Genomic DNA, 14,087 nt, shown 5'->3' on the forward strand with positions numbered 1-14,087 from the left:
TGTTTTTGCTGTGTTCCAGAGCTTTTGGTATGTTATGTTTATGTCTTTAGTTTATTCTAAGATTTTTTCAATTTTCCCCTTTATTTCTTCAATGACTCATTCATCCTTTTAAAAAGACATTAAAAAATACATCAGTCTTCATGTTTTTGTAGTTTCTGTAATTTTCTTGATTTCTAATTTTATTCCATTATGGTCTAAAAATGCAAAAAAAAATTTCTTTTCTATTATCAATGAATGTCTCAATTTTAGAAAGTTCCATAAGCTTCAGTTGTATTTGGATAAAATGTTATGTAGATATCTGTTAAGTCCAGTTTATCATTAGTAAAGTTTAAATCTCTTGTGTCATTGTTGATTTTCTTTCTGGTGTATATGTCCATTACTAAGAATGATATACTGAAGTCTACTATTACTGTACTGGGATCAATTAGTACCTTATATCAAGGTATTAGTATTTTATTATTATTTTCCATACTCTCTTGGTTACTTTTTTCTTCTTTTTATGTGTATAGGTTTTCTTTAGTATTTTCTACAATGCTGTCTTAGTGATCATGATTTCTTTAAGCTTATGCTTATTTTTGAAGGTTGTATTTTTTTTTAATTTTGAAGGATAACTTTGCTGCCTATAGTAATCTAGTTGGCAGTTATCTTCTTTCAGAGTTTGAAATACCTAATTCTATGCCTTCCTGGCTTTTAGAGTTTCTCTGTGAATGTGTTTTTATTCTAAATGGTTTGCTGGTACTTCTCTTTTGAAGCTTTTAAAATTCTTTCTTTGTTCTGAATTTTGGGCATTTTAAGTATAATGTGTTATGGAAAATTTCTTTTTCTGGTTCTGTTGTTTGGAGATCTAAATGTCTCCAGTCCTGCATGCCCATCTCATTCCAGAGATTAAGGAAGTTTTCTGCTACTATTTAACAGATTATGTTTTCTGTGCCACTGGTCTAGATCTCCTCTACTTCTCAAGACTTATGAGTCTTAAGTTTGGCTTCTTGATGTTGTCCCAGAGCTTTCATACTTTGTTCATAGCTGCTTTTTCTTCCTTTCTTTATTACTATATGTAAGTTCTAATTCTTGCAATTTGTCTTTAAGCCATAATATTCTTCCTTCATTGTGTTCTACTCTGTTAATGAGGCTCACCACTTAGATTTTTATTTTGTTAATTGAGTTTTTCATTTCCAAGATTTCTGTTTGGTTATTTTTCAGAATATATATCACTTTATTGAAATGTTCTTTCATATCCAGCATTTTCTTGCTAGTTGGTTTGTTAGAAATCCTCTTTTAGTTCATCAATAATTTCAAAAATCTACTTTTAAAATTATTTTTTCATTATTCCTTCTAGTACAGTATCTCTGGATTTAGTTGTTGGGAGTTTTAAACTTTGAGAAGTGTCTTATTGCCTTATTTTCTCTTTCTGTGTTTAAATCTGTTTTTTTTGTTGTTGTTGTTGTTGTTGTCATTGTTGTTGTTGTTGTGATGGCTATTTCTACTACTGCTGTGAAGGTCTTTTTAGTGATCTACTTTCTCTTTAATATGTGCTCTAGAGTCTGGTATTTTCTATATGAAGTCACCCACTTAATGTGATCAAAGTATTGTGATCAATCCCTAGTACTGCTTTGAAAGACCATAATAATCACCAGTAACTGGGACCACTTTGAAACAAACTATATACTTGAAAAGTTCATAAAAACTTTTTGAAAATAGTCTTCATGACTTCATTGGTGGATTTCAAGAAAGGAACAAGGTAGTAATTCTCTAGAACATGCTGAAAAATTGTACTTTAAAAATATTTAGCCTTTTGCCAAAAGGTTAATCTAAAACTAACAAGTTTCAGGTGATGGTTATGTTTTTTTCTAACACACATTACATTAAGCTCATACCTATTAAAATTTTTAAGTTGTTACTGTGAATCTTTAATATTATTTGAAAATTATGCTTTGGCAAACATCTAGCTATAGCAAACTATTATCCTCTTAGCTTAAATTAAATTCAATCTGGATTTATTTATTGTTTTCCTTGGCAGAGTAAGATTTAAGACAAGGTTGGAGTTTGGGCAGTAAAAGAGAAGAAAGAAATTCCCACAGGAGGTCATGTGGCATAGCCTAGGTCATCTGAGGTTCAGCCAATGAGGCTGGAAGCAAAGAGGAAGATGAATGAAGGCCAGGGGAAAAGCTGCATGAATAAACACTGATATTACTATCTCAGGTTCAGAGTTGGACTAGCTCATGCCTTTCCTAACACACACACTAACTGCATCTATATTCAATAACAGCACTGTTTTAAAGCTGATAAATGTCATAGATATTACATAACTTAAAAATAGAAATAAGAATATTAAGACAGGAGTTGACAGACCATTAGCTGGGAAGGCAGAAAAAAACATTTCACTATTACTGATTGACAGATGTGAAACTTTTATAATGCACTCCTATTTAGAAACCAAACACAAGGCTATAATTCTGTAAAGGATTTAGAAGGTCATTAAAACACTTTATGTTTCAGACAATATAGCCCCTGGAACTGCCCACAGCAGTCCTTTCCAGCAAATTCCTCCATGAATAATAACTAAATATGTCAGTAAATGACAGTGAAAACAATAACTTGCCAAGAAAGCAACTCACTTATTAAAGCTTCATTAACAAAAAAAGAAAACTCACACACATGCACAAATCTCTTTAGCAACTATTTTATGTTGTATTTAAGAAACAAAGAACTATGTATCATTATCATTTAATATGTTTTTGAAAGCCTGATCATTCAGAGTTGTTCAAGTGATTGAGGATAGAGAGATAAATATTAATCAGAAAAATTAAAAAGACCTATAATAAGGATCTTTTAACACTACAGTTGAGCAAGAGGATATTTATTAAGTGCCTATTAAATCCTAGGAATCATTGCTTTTTCTTTACCTTAGCTCTTTCTCCCATATCAGGGCCAGGGAAGCCTCCTACTGAAATGTTTATTCTTCAGAGGTAGACAGACTTAAATTTGAATTCTGGCTATGCTTCTTACTCAGATGTTATAGACTTGGATTTTACTAATTTCCATATCCTTTGGTTTTTTCATTCACAGAGTAGGACAAATATTTCCAACAATATAAAATTAATAACTTAATAATGTTATTCTTTCTGTAGGCATAGGTGAAAAACAGTAAACTATACAGACATGGCCTCAAAATCTAGCTATAAAGATACATGGGCTGATTTCTGTAAAAATGATTACTAGGCAGTTAATGCACTACACTTATTCAGTAATTATTAAATGATTAAACTTAGAATGAAGGACAGGGTATGGACTCCATATGTACAAAAGGATAGTATTTTAATAAAACAAGGAGTAGATATTAAATAGCAGATAAGAATCTGACATTACATTGGCATTATAAAATATACATTTTAAGAATAAATAGCTGGCATATAAGTTAAACATAAGAAGTCATCATGACTACTGGTGTTGACCAAGTGTAGCTTTGCCAAACAAATGTTTTACTGATCAGACAGTATATAAATAAGATGACCCACAAGTTCAGGTACATAAAATTTTAAAAAATAAAAATTATCAAAAAGGAAAAACAGATTAGAGGGTGCCATAAAGGTTTAAGCAAGAAGATCACTACAAAATTGAGAAATCAAAATAAGTACTCACTCCAGAAGTGTTTTATCCAGAAGGGATAAAACAGAGCACAACATGCATCTCAGCCCCCTAACTAATAAGACACTGATGCTTAGTCTCATCCATTCTAAAGCCTCAGGTGAACCAAAATTTGTGCAGTGCCATTTTATTTTTACATAACTATTATTCCTATTATAGGGCACAGGTCAATAGTCAACATATTTTTGCTTATACATATTGAAATGAAAAACTTTAGAAAATGGAAGAGTTTCTGCTGTCCTTATTATTATTGATTAATAAATGATAGTCTCAGGCTTTAGAAGTTACACATAGTGTTTAGAGAAGATATTAAACTATATGTGAGAAAATTAAATATCATTAGCATAAATCACCATTTAATAAAAATTAATAATTATTTACTTTTAAGCTCTATATTTTTGTTTTGAAGAATTCTTTGACAATTACAAATTGTAGGACTGCTCTAAATCTAGTGTTGTTTTTTAAGATGAAAAGACACATGGCATGGGAACTGCATAGAAGAGATAGGCTAATAGCTCTTTCTTGTCTGGGTTTGGGGCAGATGTAAATGAATGGTGTCAAAAAGCAGAATTTCTTAATGCCTAGCTTCCCATAACCCAAAACAATATTGTAACACTCAAGTCTCAAGAGAGGATGTGTCTGTTTCTTTATTCCTGAGACTTCTTGGAGTATACTGGTAATGAGGCTTTCTGATACCTTGCTTGCATTCCCTGAAAATCATTCTTTACTCAGATCTTTTCTTTTCCCAGATGCAGCCTGTACCCGAAAAAAGATATGATTTTTAAATTATCAACAATTTGGGAATCAGTTGACCTCACATTTGTAGCTTGAAAATCAGCAATTTTTAAGACCACTGATCATATGTGTCAACAGCATGAACACAATCTCAAAAGCAAAAGAAAGGCCTCTTGGTAATCTACAAAATCAATCACAAACAGAGGCCCTTGTTTGTTATTTATAATCATTAAGTGGTAGTTACCCAGTAACTGTTACATAGTGGGTATATACAGTCTAGGCAAATCAGGTAGGAGAATCAGTAAATCCATCTAATAATTCATCCTTAAAGCCTACCTATGACCCTGAAAATCATAACAGCTCAGCCTCACAAAGAGCTCTAAGCGGGTAAAGTTCCACTGTTGCATTATTTCCATAATTCCCCTACAGGACATATGAAGAAATGTGGATGTACAGTAATAAATTAGTAACGTGGGAAAAGGCAGAAATGAAATACAAGTTTTATAATAGCCTCTGGGTATTTAATTCATACTCCTAGGCAGGATTTACAGCAGATGAGTTTTAATAGGATAACCAACCTACTTTCTAGACAGTTTTGATAAGTTATGGTTTTTACATTGCTTTTTAGCCTCCTGCTATAAAGGGCCACTGCTGCGGTATAGTAGTAAAGAGCATAATTGTTTTTGCATTAAAAGAAAGTTGGGATTGATTTCCTGGACACTTGGGAAGCCAAACAATTCTACATCACCCAAAGGCCCTTGCAAATTAGGCTGGTGTCTGCAGGGCAGTAGCAGCTGCATTAAGTAATGATGACGAGGTGCACATAGCATTAGCGATGAGTCTTAAAAATAGTATTCACAAAAATGTTTGGTCAATGCTACTTTTTCCCACTAAAAGCCTCCTTTCCTGTCAGCCTGTTTTGACCCAGTACCATGGTAAAGACCCTGTCAAAGGAAGATGACAGATTCAAAAGTGCAGGCTCCACAAGAACAGTAGTTTCTCTTATCCTGAACCTTTCTTTTACAGATGACTATTTTTCATTCACTAATGAAAACACTCTACTTTAGTGTCAATGCTGCCCATAGCATCTGCCCAAATCTAAGATGTCAAGTCAGACAGAGGAATACCTTGAAGGTAGAACCCTGTATATCTTCTTGTTATCCAGGAAGGAACTGCTGACCTAAGAAGGACTAAGATTAGAAATTTGCCTCTACAAAGACATAAACCATTTGAGCACTCTGATAAGCAGTTTTTGAAAATACTGCTTTCCAGTGCAGTGCCATCACAAAGAAACACATAAACACAGCCACAGCTAATGTCAGTCCAGAGATTTCCGTCGGAATTGCTAAAAAATCTTCTTCGAGCTATTTAATTATCGTTTTAAATAAATCAATGTTAAAGAAATCAATAAGCAAATCAATATTTGCTTTATTGTTACATTTCTTTATAAAAGACAATGTTAAATATATATTTTAGACAATACCAAGAAAAACTACAAATGAAACTCAATTATATACATATAATGGGTTTTCCTTATATAGAGAAATGAAAATGCCCAAAGTCGGATCATTTATAAGTAGTATATTTTCTTATATGCATATATAATATACTTATCCTCAACTTATTTCAAAGTGTAAAAAGTGAAAGAAGGTCAGGCCTGTTGGTAATCTACCAAATCAATCTCAAATCACAAGTATAATCTCCATTGTGGTTCTTGTTATTCAAGAATCGAAAGGCTGAGGCAGAAGGATTGCAAATTCAGTCAGTCTCAGCAAAAGCAGGGTGCTAAGCAATTCAGTGAAACCCTGTTTCTAAATAAAATACAAAATAGGAATGGAAATGGGGCTCAGTGGTCAAGTGCCCTGAGTTAAATCCCCAGCACCCTCCCCCCAAAAAAAGAATAGCTTAGGAGTGAAGGGAGGGGAGGGGGTTTGGTGGGAAAAAAGATAATAAAACAAAACAGACATTACCTTATTATTACCTTATGTTCATATATGACTGCATGAACAATGTGATTCTACCACATGTACAATCAGAAAAATGAGAAATTATACTTCATTTGCATATATCAAAGTACATAAATGAATTCTACTATCATATACAACCAATTAGAACAAATAAAAACATTTATTTTTTAAAAAGAGTTGCTTAGTGGAGATAAAAAGAGAGGCTGATCTTTTTTATATATATATACTGCTTGAAGTATTATTTCCTTTGAGAAACTTCTTGGAGCAACAACAGAGCCCAGTTTTCTTTACAGCCCTTCTTCCCTCTCTGCTTTCTCAGTTTTAGATAGCCCACTTCTGTCAGGTGTCTTATGCTCCTCCTTCCATCCCCACCATGTACTTGGAGGTAAATTGTACCAATGTGGTCCATCCTAGACATGATTCAGCCCCTTCAAACACAACATTTTGAGAAACTAGCTTTCTACTATTCAATACTGTGGATCTTTTTGTTTTAGGTTACAAACATAACATACAATATTTATGAACCTCCACTCATCATCATTATTTCCTTCCCAAAGTTCTCACCTATGAAGATTAGCAAGTAAAGCAGAATTTTCCATGTACATTAAAAGGAAAATGAGAAGAAATTCTATGTCACACAGAGATATAGAAAAGTCTCCTCTTCCAGGACTTTTTCTGTCTATCTTCCCCATACCTACTTATTTCCTCTACAAACTTCTAACCACCTCCTCCTTTGTCTCTCCTTTCCCTACCCTAAACCTTGCTCCCTGTTATACAGATTCTAACAACTTGTGAGGTAGGCCATCTTGCCCACCATTATGTCTATAATTCTTGAATCAGTCCTTTAAGCTCTAAAATCCTTGATTTTCTGATTTTTAATAATATGAATACATTTTTTTAAGGAACACTTACTATGTTCCCATACTATTATTTATTTTTCTGGTTCAAGGGATTGAACCCAGAGCCTTGTACATGTTAAGCACACACTCTACCACTGAGCTATTTGAAGCTGTTTAATGCATACTCATTCATTCCCCACAATTACCCAGTGAGGGAGGTATTATTAACTGTTACTACCATGTCCCCACACATAATGTATAGATAGGAACTCTAAGGCCCAATGCCACATGACATGTAAATGAAAGTGCCGCAAATCAAACCCACATCCTAATTCTAGGGGCCAAATTCTTGACAATATCAAGTTATATTGAAATATTTATATTCCTAGTGGAGGATAAGAATCACATCTATTATTTCACATGCCTATTATGAAAGCACTATGTACTCTTTAACATGTAGCATTTGCTCAGTAATTTTATAATTACCTTTATTTTTAATTTTTACATTTGCTTACCTCTATTGGCAAATATATAAAAGACCATAGCCTGATACTTTGTGCATTATAAATTAAAAAATTCTTTCTACTGACATACTTGTCCTTAAGAATTAAACTGAAGTGCTAATAACAAACTCAAGAGGCCATTTATGTGAGGGATAAGATGTGGAAAATGAGTTAACTAATAACACAGCTTCTGTTTCAATGATGTTTCAACTGTTGCTCAGTAGCTGCTCAGTCACCTAATTTTTTGATTCAACTCAGTGTTAATAGTGCTTTGTTAAGTTTGAAAAATGTCATAGAAGTCTGCTTATGGATGCGTGTTTTCCTGGCATAGGACTTGTTATATAAATCCATATTTTCCTCACACCTGTATTCTCTCTCCAGCCTGATTCTCCCCACACTGTGCGCTGTAGCCAGGTAAATCTCTGGCCTTGGCCCTGTACTTACATGACTTAGTCAAACTTAGTACCTTTGCTCATGTGCACCCTCCAATTACCAAAACTTTTTTTCTGTGCTCCTAACAATGACATTTTTCAACTCCATTTCATTTTTCCCTGCTCTTCTTTTGTTTTTCCTATAATATATGAATGACATAAATAAATAGGAGGTAAATATATTGCAAGAGATAGTAGTTCAGAAATAATTGTTATTGCAAGCTCAGAGTTGTCTTTCTCATCTCCGTCTTCTAGAATATGGATTAAATATGTGTTTATGCATATATATTACATATGATGTGCAATATATAACACACATACACACATGGTATTAATGCATGCAGTTATACACTATTTTCTTATTATTCAGATTGTCATGGATATCTACATTAACCAGGACACTTTGATTTCCCCTAATAACAGAAACACAGTTCAAAACTGATAACTACAGCTTCTCCCTAACTACAACAATACCTTTTAATGTTCATACAATAGTATTTACTCAGCTTTATACCACTAAAATATCCAGAATTAGTTAGTTTTAGAAATAGCTGGTTCTGGAGATCCAAATGCAATTGTCAAGATTCCCCTTCTACTATTACATCTCCATGTTTTAATTCTCTTGTGTTTTCCTCATTCACTTCTGCTGTTAAGAGAAACATTTTGACAATATAAATTTGAGAGTACATTTGAGCAGAAAGCCATTCATGAATTGAGTTGCACACAAAACTGGAAGAGGTTCAGAGTGCTCCACTCTCACTCTAGTAGCAACAAGCAGTAGACTTTTACAGGCTGATTGCAAATGCAATGTAAGGAAAGCATTTAATGGCTATAGTTTACGATCATCTTATTTGTGCATGGTATGATAGGAAGTCCCCAATCTACTGGTTGGCTGTTTGTGATCAACTGAGGCCAGATATTTTCTACCTTGCCCTCTGCCCTAAGTCAGTCACACACACACACACACACACAAAAAAAAAAAAAAAAAAAACCCTTCAATTTTTGTTTCAGTTTACTTACATAAAGTTCTGGGTAGAGAAAGAAACCCAAGATAATAACCTCCTGCTCATTTTGCTTTAACATTTCACTAAAAATAACTTTCTTCCTATACCTGAGTATATATGCATGTGTGTATAGTGTAAAATTCAACTTGGGAAACATATCCATCACTGAATCTTCATTGTAGCCAAGAGAATGGAAAATTCTTATTGTCCAACTTAGGATAGAGAATGAGGGTCAGCAAAGGAAGTGATGCTTGGGTAAAATACCAAAAGTCTGTCATATAGCTCTACATCAATATATAGTGTTATCTGTTGAACCTGAGTTAGGTCAAAGAATTTTAGTACCAGGTACCAATCTTGATAGGTGACTCCCAGGAGTCAGTGATACCATGATTTTTTATTCACATATTTTATGTATGATTGTGTATTTGGCCCACTCGAGGATTAGTAGGACACATTGGCCTTGTCCCCCTGCACTTTTAAATAGCTGAACACTATTCAATTTTATATTTATATCTTTATTTATTTACCTCCAATGGAAGAATATTTAGGCTTGTTTTGCTAAATTATATTTTGCTTTAATTCACAATGATGCAGTGAATATCCTCATTCATGTTTCCCTCTTAGCCTCTCCAATTATATTATAAATATAAATTTCTAAAAGCAAAACTAACCAGAATATTTTACCTATTTGTAAAGAAAGTTTGTTTTATTTCTTCATAAATAATCCCTTTTCTCTTGAGGGCCACATTAAGAATAACTATTTCACCTCCAGTTGTAATGTTTTCCTAATCTCTTTTAGTAGTTCACTCATTTAACAAGTTTTTTCCTGAATTCCTGTCATGAGTCAGATTCTGTGCAAGGTGCTGAGGTAATTACAAAGAAAAATAATCCAGAGTCTCTCTCCTTTAAGAGAAGGTAATATAGTCAGGGAGGAAGAAAGAGGATATATAATTACGATGTGGTGATTTCTGCCATTGTGTGTGTGTGTGTGTGTGTGTGTGTGTGTGTGTGTGTGTGTGTGTGTGTGTGTTGGGGGTTGCTATGATGGCAAAGATGGAGTCACTGTCCTAAGGAGGAGAAAAAAAGCAACTTTATTCAAAAGTGACATGTGACTTGAGTCCTAAAGAATGCATAGAAGGCACTGAGTGCGGACATTCCCAGGCAGAGGTACTGAACATGCAAAGTCACCTGGGCATAGGAAGGGTAAGAGTACTCAAGACCCATTGGGTGCTGGTTGTAATAGGAGTAGCTCATACCTTGAAGAAATGTCAAATCACAAAAAGAATGCTCATCTACACTAACATTTAAGCACCATTCCTCAAGAGTCCCTTTTATTGTTGCCTCCACTAAAGTGCAAACTTTTTGAGAACAGGAACCAAGTTTTACTCATTTTGTATCCACACTATGTAGTACCTGGCTTAAGCGTACATGTACAGGCAAAGACACACACACACACACACACACACACACACAAATCAATTAATAATTCAACTTGTGATTACTTTCTCAAAGTCAATGATAGAGTTGAATTTATAGATTTTATAATAACATGCAATTTTTCTAACTGCAGAAATCAAAAATAAAGGGAATTTTAAAATCACCTGTATTCTCACGGCTGTCACTGATCTCACTCACACACATACATGCACAAACACTTACTTTTAATTTTGCTTTCCAACTTGCTTTTTCACTGCTTTGACCTGTTTGCATATCATCAAGTAAGCAATCTCAATGTGACTTTGAGTAACTGCCGTCTGTGTGTTTAGATATCTAAGTGGTTTCCACATATTAATGTTGGAAACTGATTGCTGGATACACATCAACTGCAGCCACTCTTGACCAACCCACCCTGGCTTTCCAAATGAACGGCTTAAGGCCATCTCACCTCCACGACTGTTCTCCACCTTTGGAGACAGAGCAACACCATGCACACAGAAATCTTTTAAAAACCTGTCGACTTAGAACACCACCCTAGCTCCCCTTCATGGACCTCTGCAACACTGTGCTTGCCTGCTTACCTCTCTCTCTTCTCTCATCCTGGGCCGTCCTGGTGCTCAGTCTCTCTGTTCCTGCCACACAGGCCACATATCAGTTTCTTAAACACATAAGCTCTGGGTACCCATCCCCAGGCCCTCACAGAGGCCTCTCTTCTTCCTTGAATGCCTTTCTCTCACTCTGCCCTCTACTGGCTTACTTTTCAGTTCCTGCCCTGAACACCTACATACCTTCTGAGGCTGCCTCCCTGATCATTTGGGTAACACTCTTCCACTACCCTGTACCTACTTCCTACAAGTTGTAAACAGACACTTTGCTTTGGCTTACCTATTTATTTTCTGACTCCTCCACCAAACTACAAACTTTACAACAATAGGGATTTTACCTGGTTTTTTTCATGAATGTATTCTCTGACTTATATAGAGCTGGGCACTTAGCTGGCTCTCAAAACACAGGAGCTATTAAAGGGAAGTTTAGGCAGTGGTTCTCAGATAGGGTACATGTGATGATGGATGCCTCAGGGTCAATGGTCACTTGTTAAAAATGCAAATTTGCAGGCCTCTATTGAAAGTATTGTGAGTAGAAGCCCCACGGGTAGAGAGCCCAGTCTTCTATTTTTAAGTAGTCTTACAAGGAATTTTTTACATTCACTAGTTTGACAACCATTTTTATAAGGTATTGGTTTAGAAAACATACAAACATATTTTGCCTCATTAGGGAAAATTTGGGAAGACCCAAAATTTCTTAGAATATGAGATATGAACTTCAAATGCCACTGAATTTAACCTCTCATTTTATTGAGGAAAAAATGTCACACAAAAAAATACATTTTAACCTAACATAACAATAAGTGACAATTCTACTTATAAGGTTGCTTTTATGATTGTGAAGCATACATATTTATAACCATATAAAATTTAATTATGCAGCATATACTTATTTTGAGGAGTCCTCAAATATGAAGCTACTTTTTATATTGATAGGTGATTATTAATTAAGTTAAAATTAAGTATCTGTATAGAAAAACTGCATTTTTATTTTTCTCAAGATGGTTCAAGCAATGAATTGACCCAGATAATTTATCCAACATTTTACCTTTGAGGTGAATTTTTCAATAGTGATCTTAGGTCGTGTATTTAGATGAGAATTTTTAGTTTTTCACATTTGAAGTATCTTATGAAATAGAGTTGATTCACTGAGCAACAAAATATCATGTGATACCAAAAAGAAGGGAAAATAAATCAGATTGGATGTCAAACCACCCAAGTTATCTGTTTATATAGAACAAGACTCTGAACTCCATGTAATAAGACATGCATAAATGAAAAGAATAAAAATTGCGAAGCAAGTCTAAATACTCAGTGTGAAATGTAAAAGGGGAACTAAAGAAAAGAAAGAAGGACAATACTGATTGAATTTCCATAATGTAATAGGCATTATGTTAAGTGCTATTTCCTAGAGCATGTAATTTTTTCCCATCCAGTTTTATTTAATGAAAATCATAGATTCTCTGGTTTATCTAATAAAGATCCAACGCTAATCATTTTTTAAATAGAATAGCCTATGATGGAGTTGGGAATAAGGTATTCTGCAGGGTTTTTAATGAAATGAACATTTTTTAAAAAAATTTAATAGGTAAATTTTAAATGTTTCCTTCTTTATAAGCAATTTACAGAGAATATATTTGAGTATACTTTTCCTGCCCACTGTCTTTTACATGTTAAATAGTATTTAAGGAACCTTTTAGGTACTTATTTTTCTTCAAGAAAAGAACACTTATTTCCATATCAATGATTATCCCTTCTAAAAGGGCTCACCTTGAATGTAAATGGAGAAACTGAAATTCTGATCTCCAAATGGAAGCATTTAACATTTAAAAACAAATAAATGAAAGCAAAGACTAGGACAAAAATTTTTTTTTTCAAAAAAAATGCCTTTAAAATCATTAGAAAATAAAAACAGCAGGTTGAAAACATTACATTCCCTTGCTTACATATCATTGAAATTCAAACCTGTTTCATTCAACATTTAATCCTGAGATATGCTTCTTTAAACTCATTTTTTTCTATCAAATTATACTTTGGCAGACATTATTTCATAAAAATTCTTATATAAAATAATTTCTTAATAATTTTTGAATATTTAGAAAATATTTATTTTGTAAATAGTCACATTTTATATAATTTTGCATCAAGAACTATTTTAGAGTAGATTTTGTAGCTATTTCAATGAAATCAATAATCAAATGCATTTAAAAAGTCAAAACTTCAGAGAGGTGGCTAATTGTTTCACATGCAAGAAAAACACTGACAAATAAAAATAAACACATTTAGATCAGACTATTTCTTATTTTTAAAAAATTATTTACCTAGTATTTTGAAATATATTCACTCACAATTTGAAATCAGTATCGTAGCAATTATTCTTAACTGGCTTCTCTATACATGTTTAAGAAAAAAAGAAAAGTCACATAGTATTCCTAGAATGATGCACTTTTAAACGTACCACAGTCAGAATTCTGGGTTCAGCGGCATTTGGAATCCTTCATTGCTGACAAGAGAGTCTCAAATGACAATCTTCTTTAAAGCACTCTTCAGCATGACAACTGAAAGTTCTCCCTTCCACCGCCTGCCTTTTCCATTAGCTAGAGTCGTACATATTGAATGCTGCACAAAGCATTTGACTGGAGGGTTTTTAGACAACTCTTTAAATGGCTGAGACTGAATAATGACTTAAAAAGAAAAAGACAATTCATGTCTTTATAAGAATTTCTGGATTGCTTTTTATTTTTAGGGGATGGTTTTGGGGTAGGTTAGAGGACTGCCTTCATCTGTCACCAGTTAATAGCGCCTATGTATGATTCATGTAGGTGACATTTAGTCATAATGTCAGTGACATTTTGATGATTTTACTGTCATTTTTTAATACTTTATCGCATATGTGTATTTGAACGAGCAGGGCAGATTAA

At 33.7% G+C, this 14,087-nt stretch overlaps 1 protein-coding gene across 6 annotated transcripts in view; it reads right to left on the reverse strand.

The window, feature by feature from the left end:
* Ano3 (anoctamin 3) overlaps positions 1-14,087 on the reverse strand; it is a 400,060-nt gene that overhangs the window by 150,209 nt on the left and 235,764 nt on the right. The window contains exon 1 of one of the 6 annotated variants that reach the window (XM_078046321.1): positions 13,625-13,768. The exons of 4 other annotated variants lie outside the window; for them this stretch is intronic. Coding sequence is in view for 1 of the 2 variants with exons in the window: in XM_078046320.1 (XP_077902446.1) it covers positions 11,143-11,160 (18 nt within the window). In the remaining variant the exon portion in view is untranslated. Of the gene's footprint in view, positions 1-11,142; positions 11,231-13,624; positions 13,769-14,087 lie in introns of those variants that run through there. One more of the 6 variants, XM_078046320.1, reaches the window with a different exon arrangement.

This window comes from Ictidomys tridecemlineatus, chromosome 4, assembly GCF_052094955.1.
Source record: "Ictidomys tridecemlineatus isolate mIctTri1 chromosome 4, mIctTri1.hap1, whole genome shotgun sequence".
Taxonomy (NCBI): domain Eukaryota; kingdom Metazoa; phylum Chordata; class Mammalia; order Rodentia; family Sciuridae; genus Ictidomys; species Ictidomys tridecemlineatus.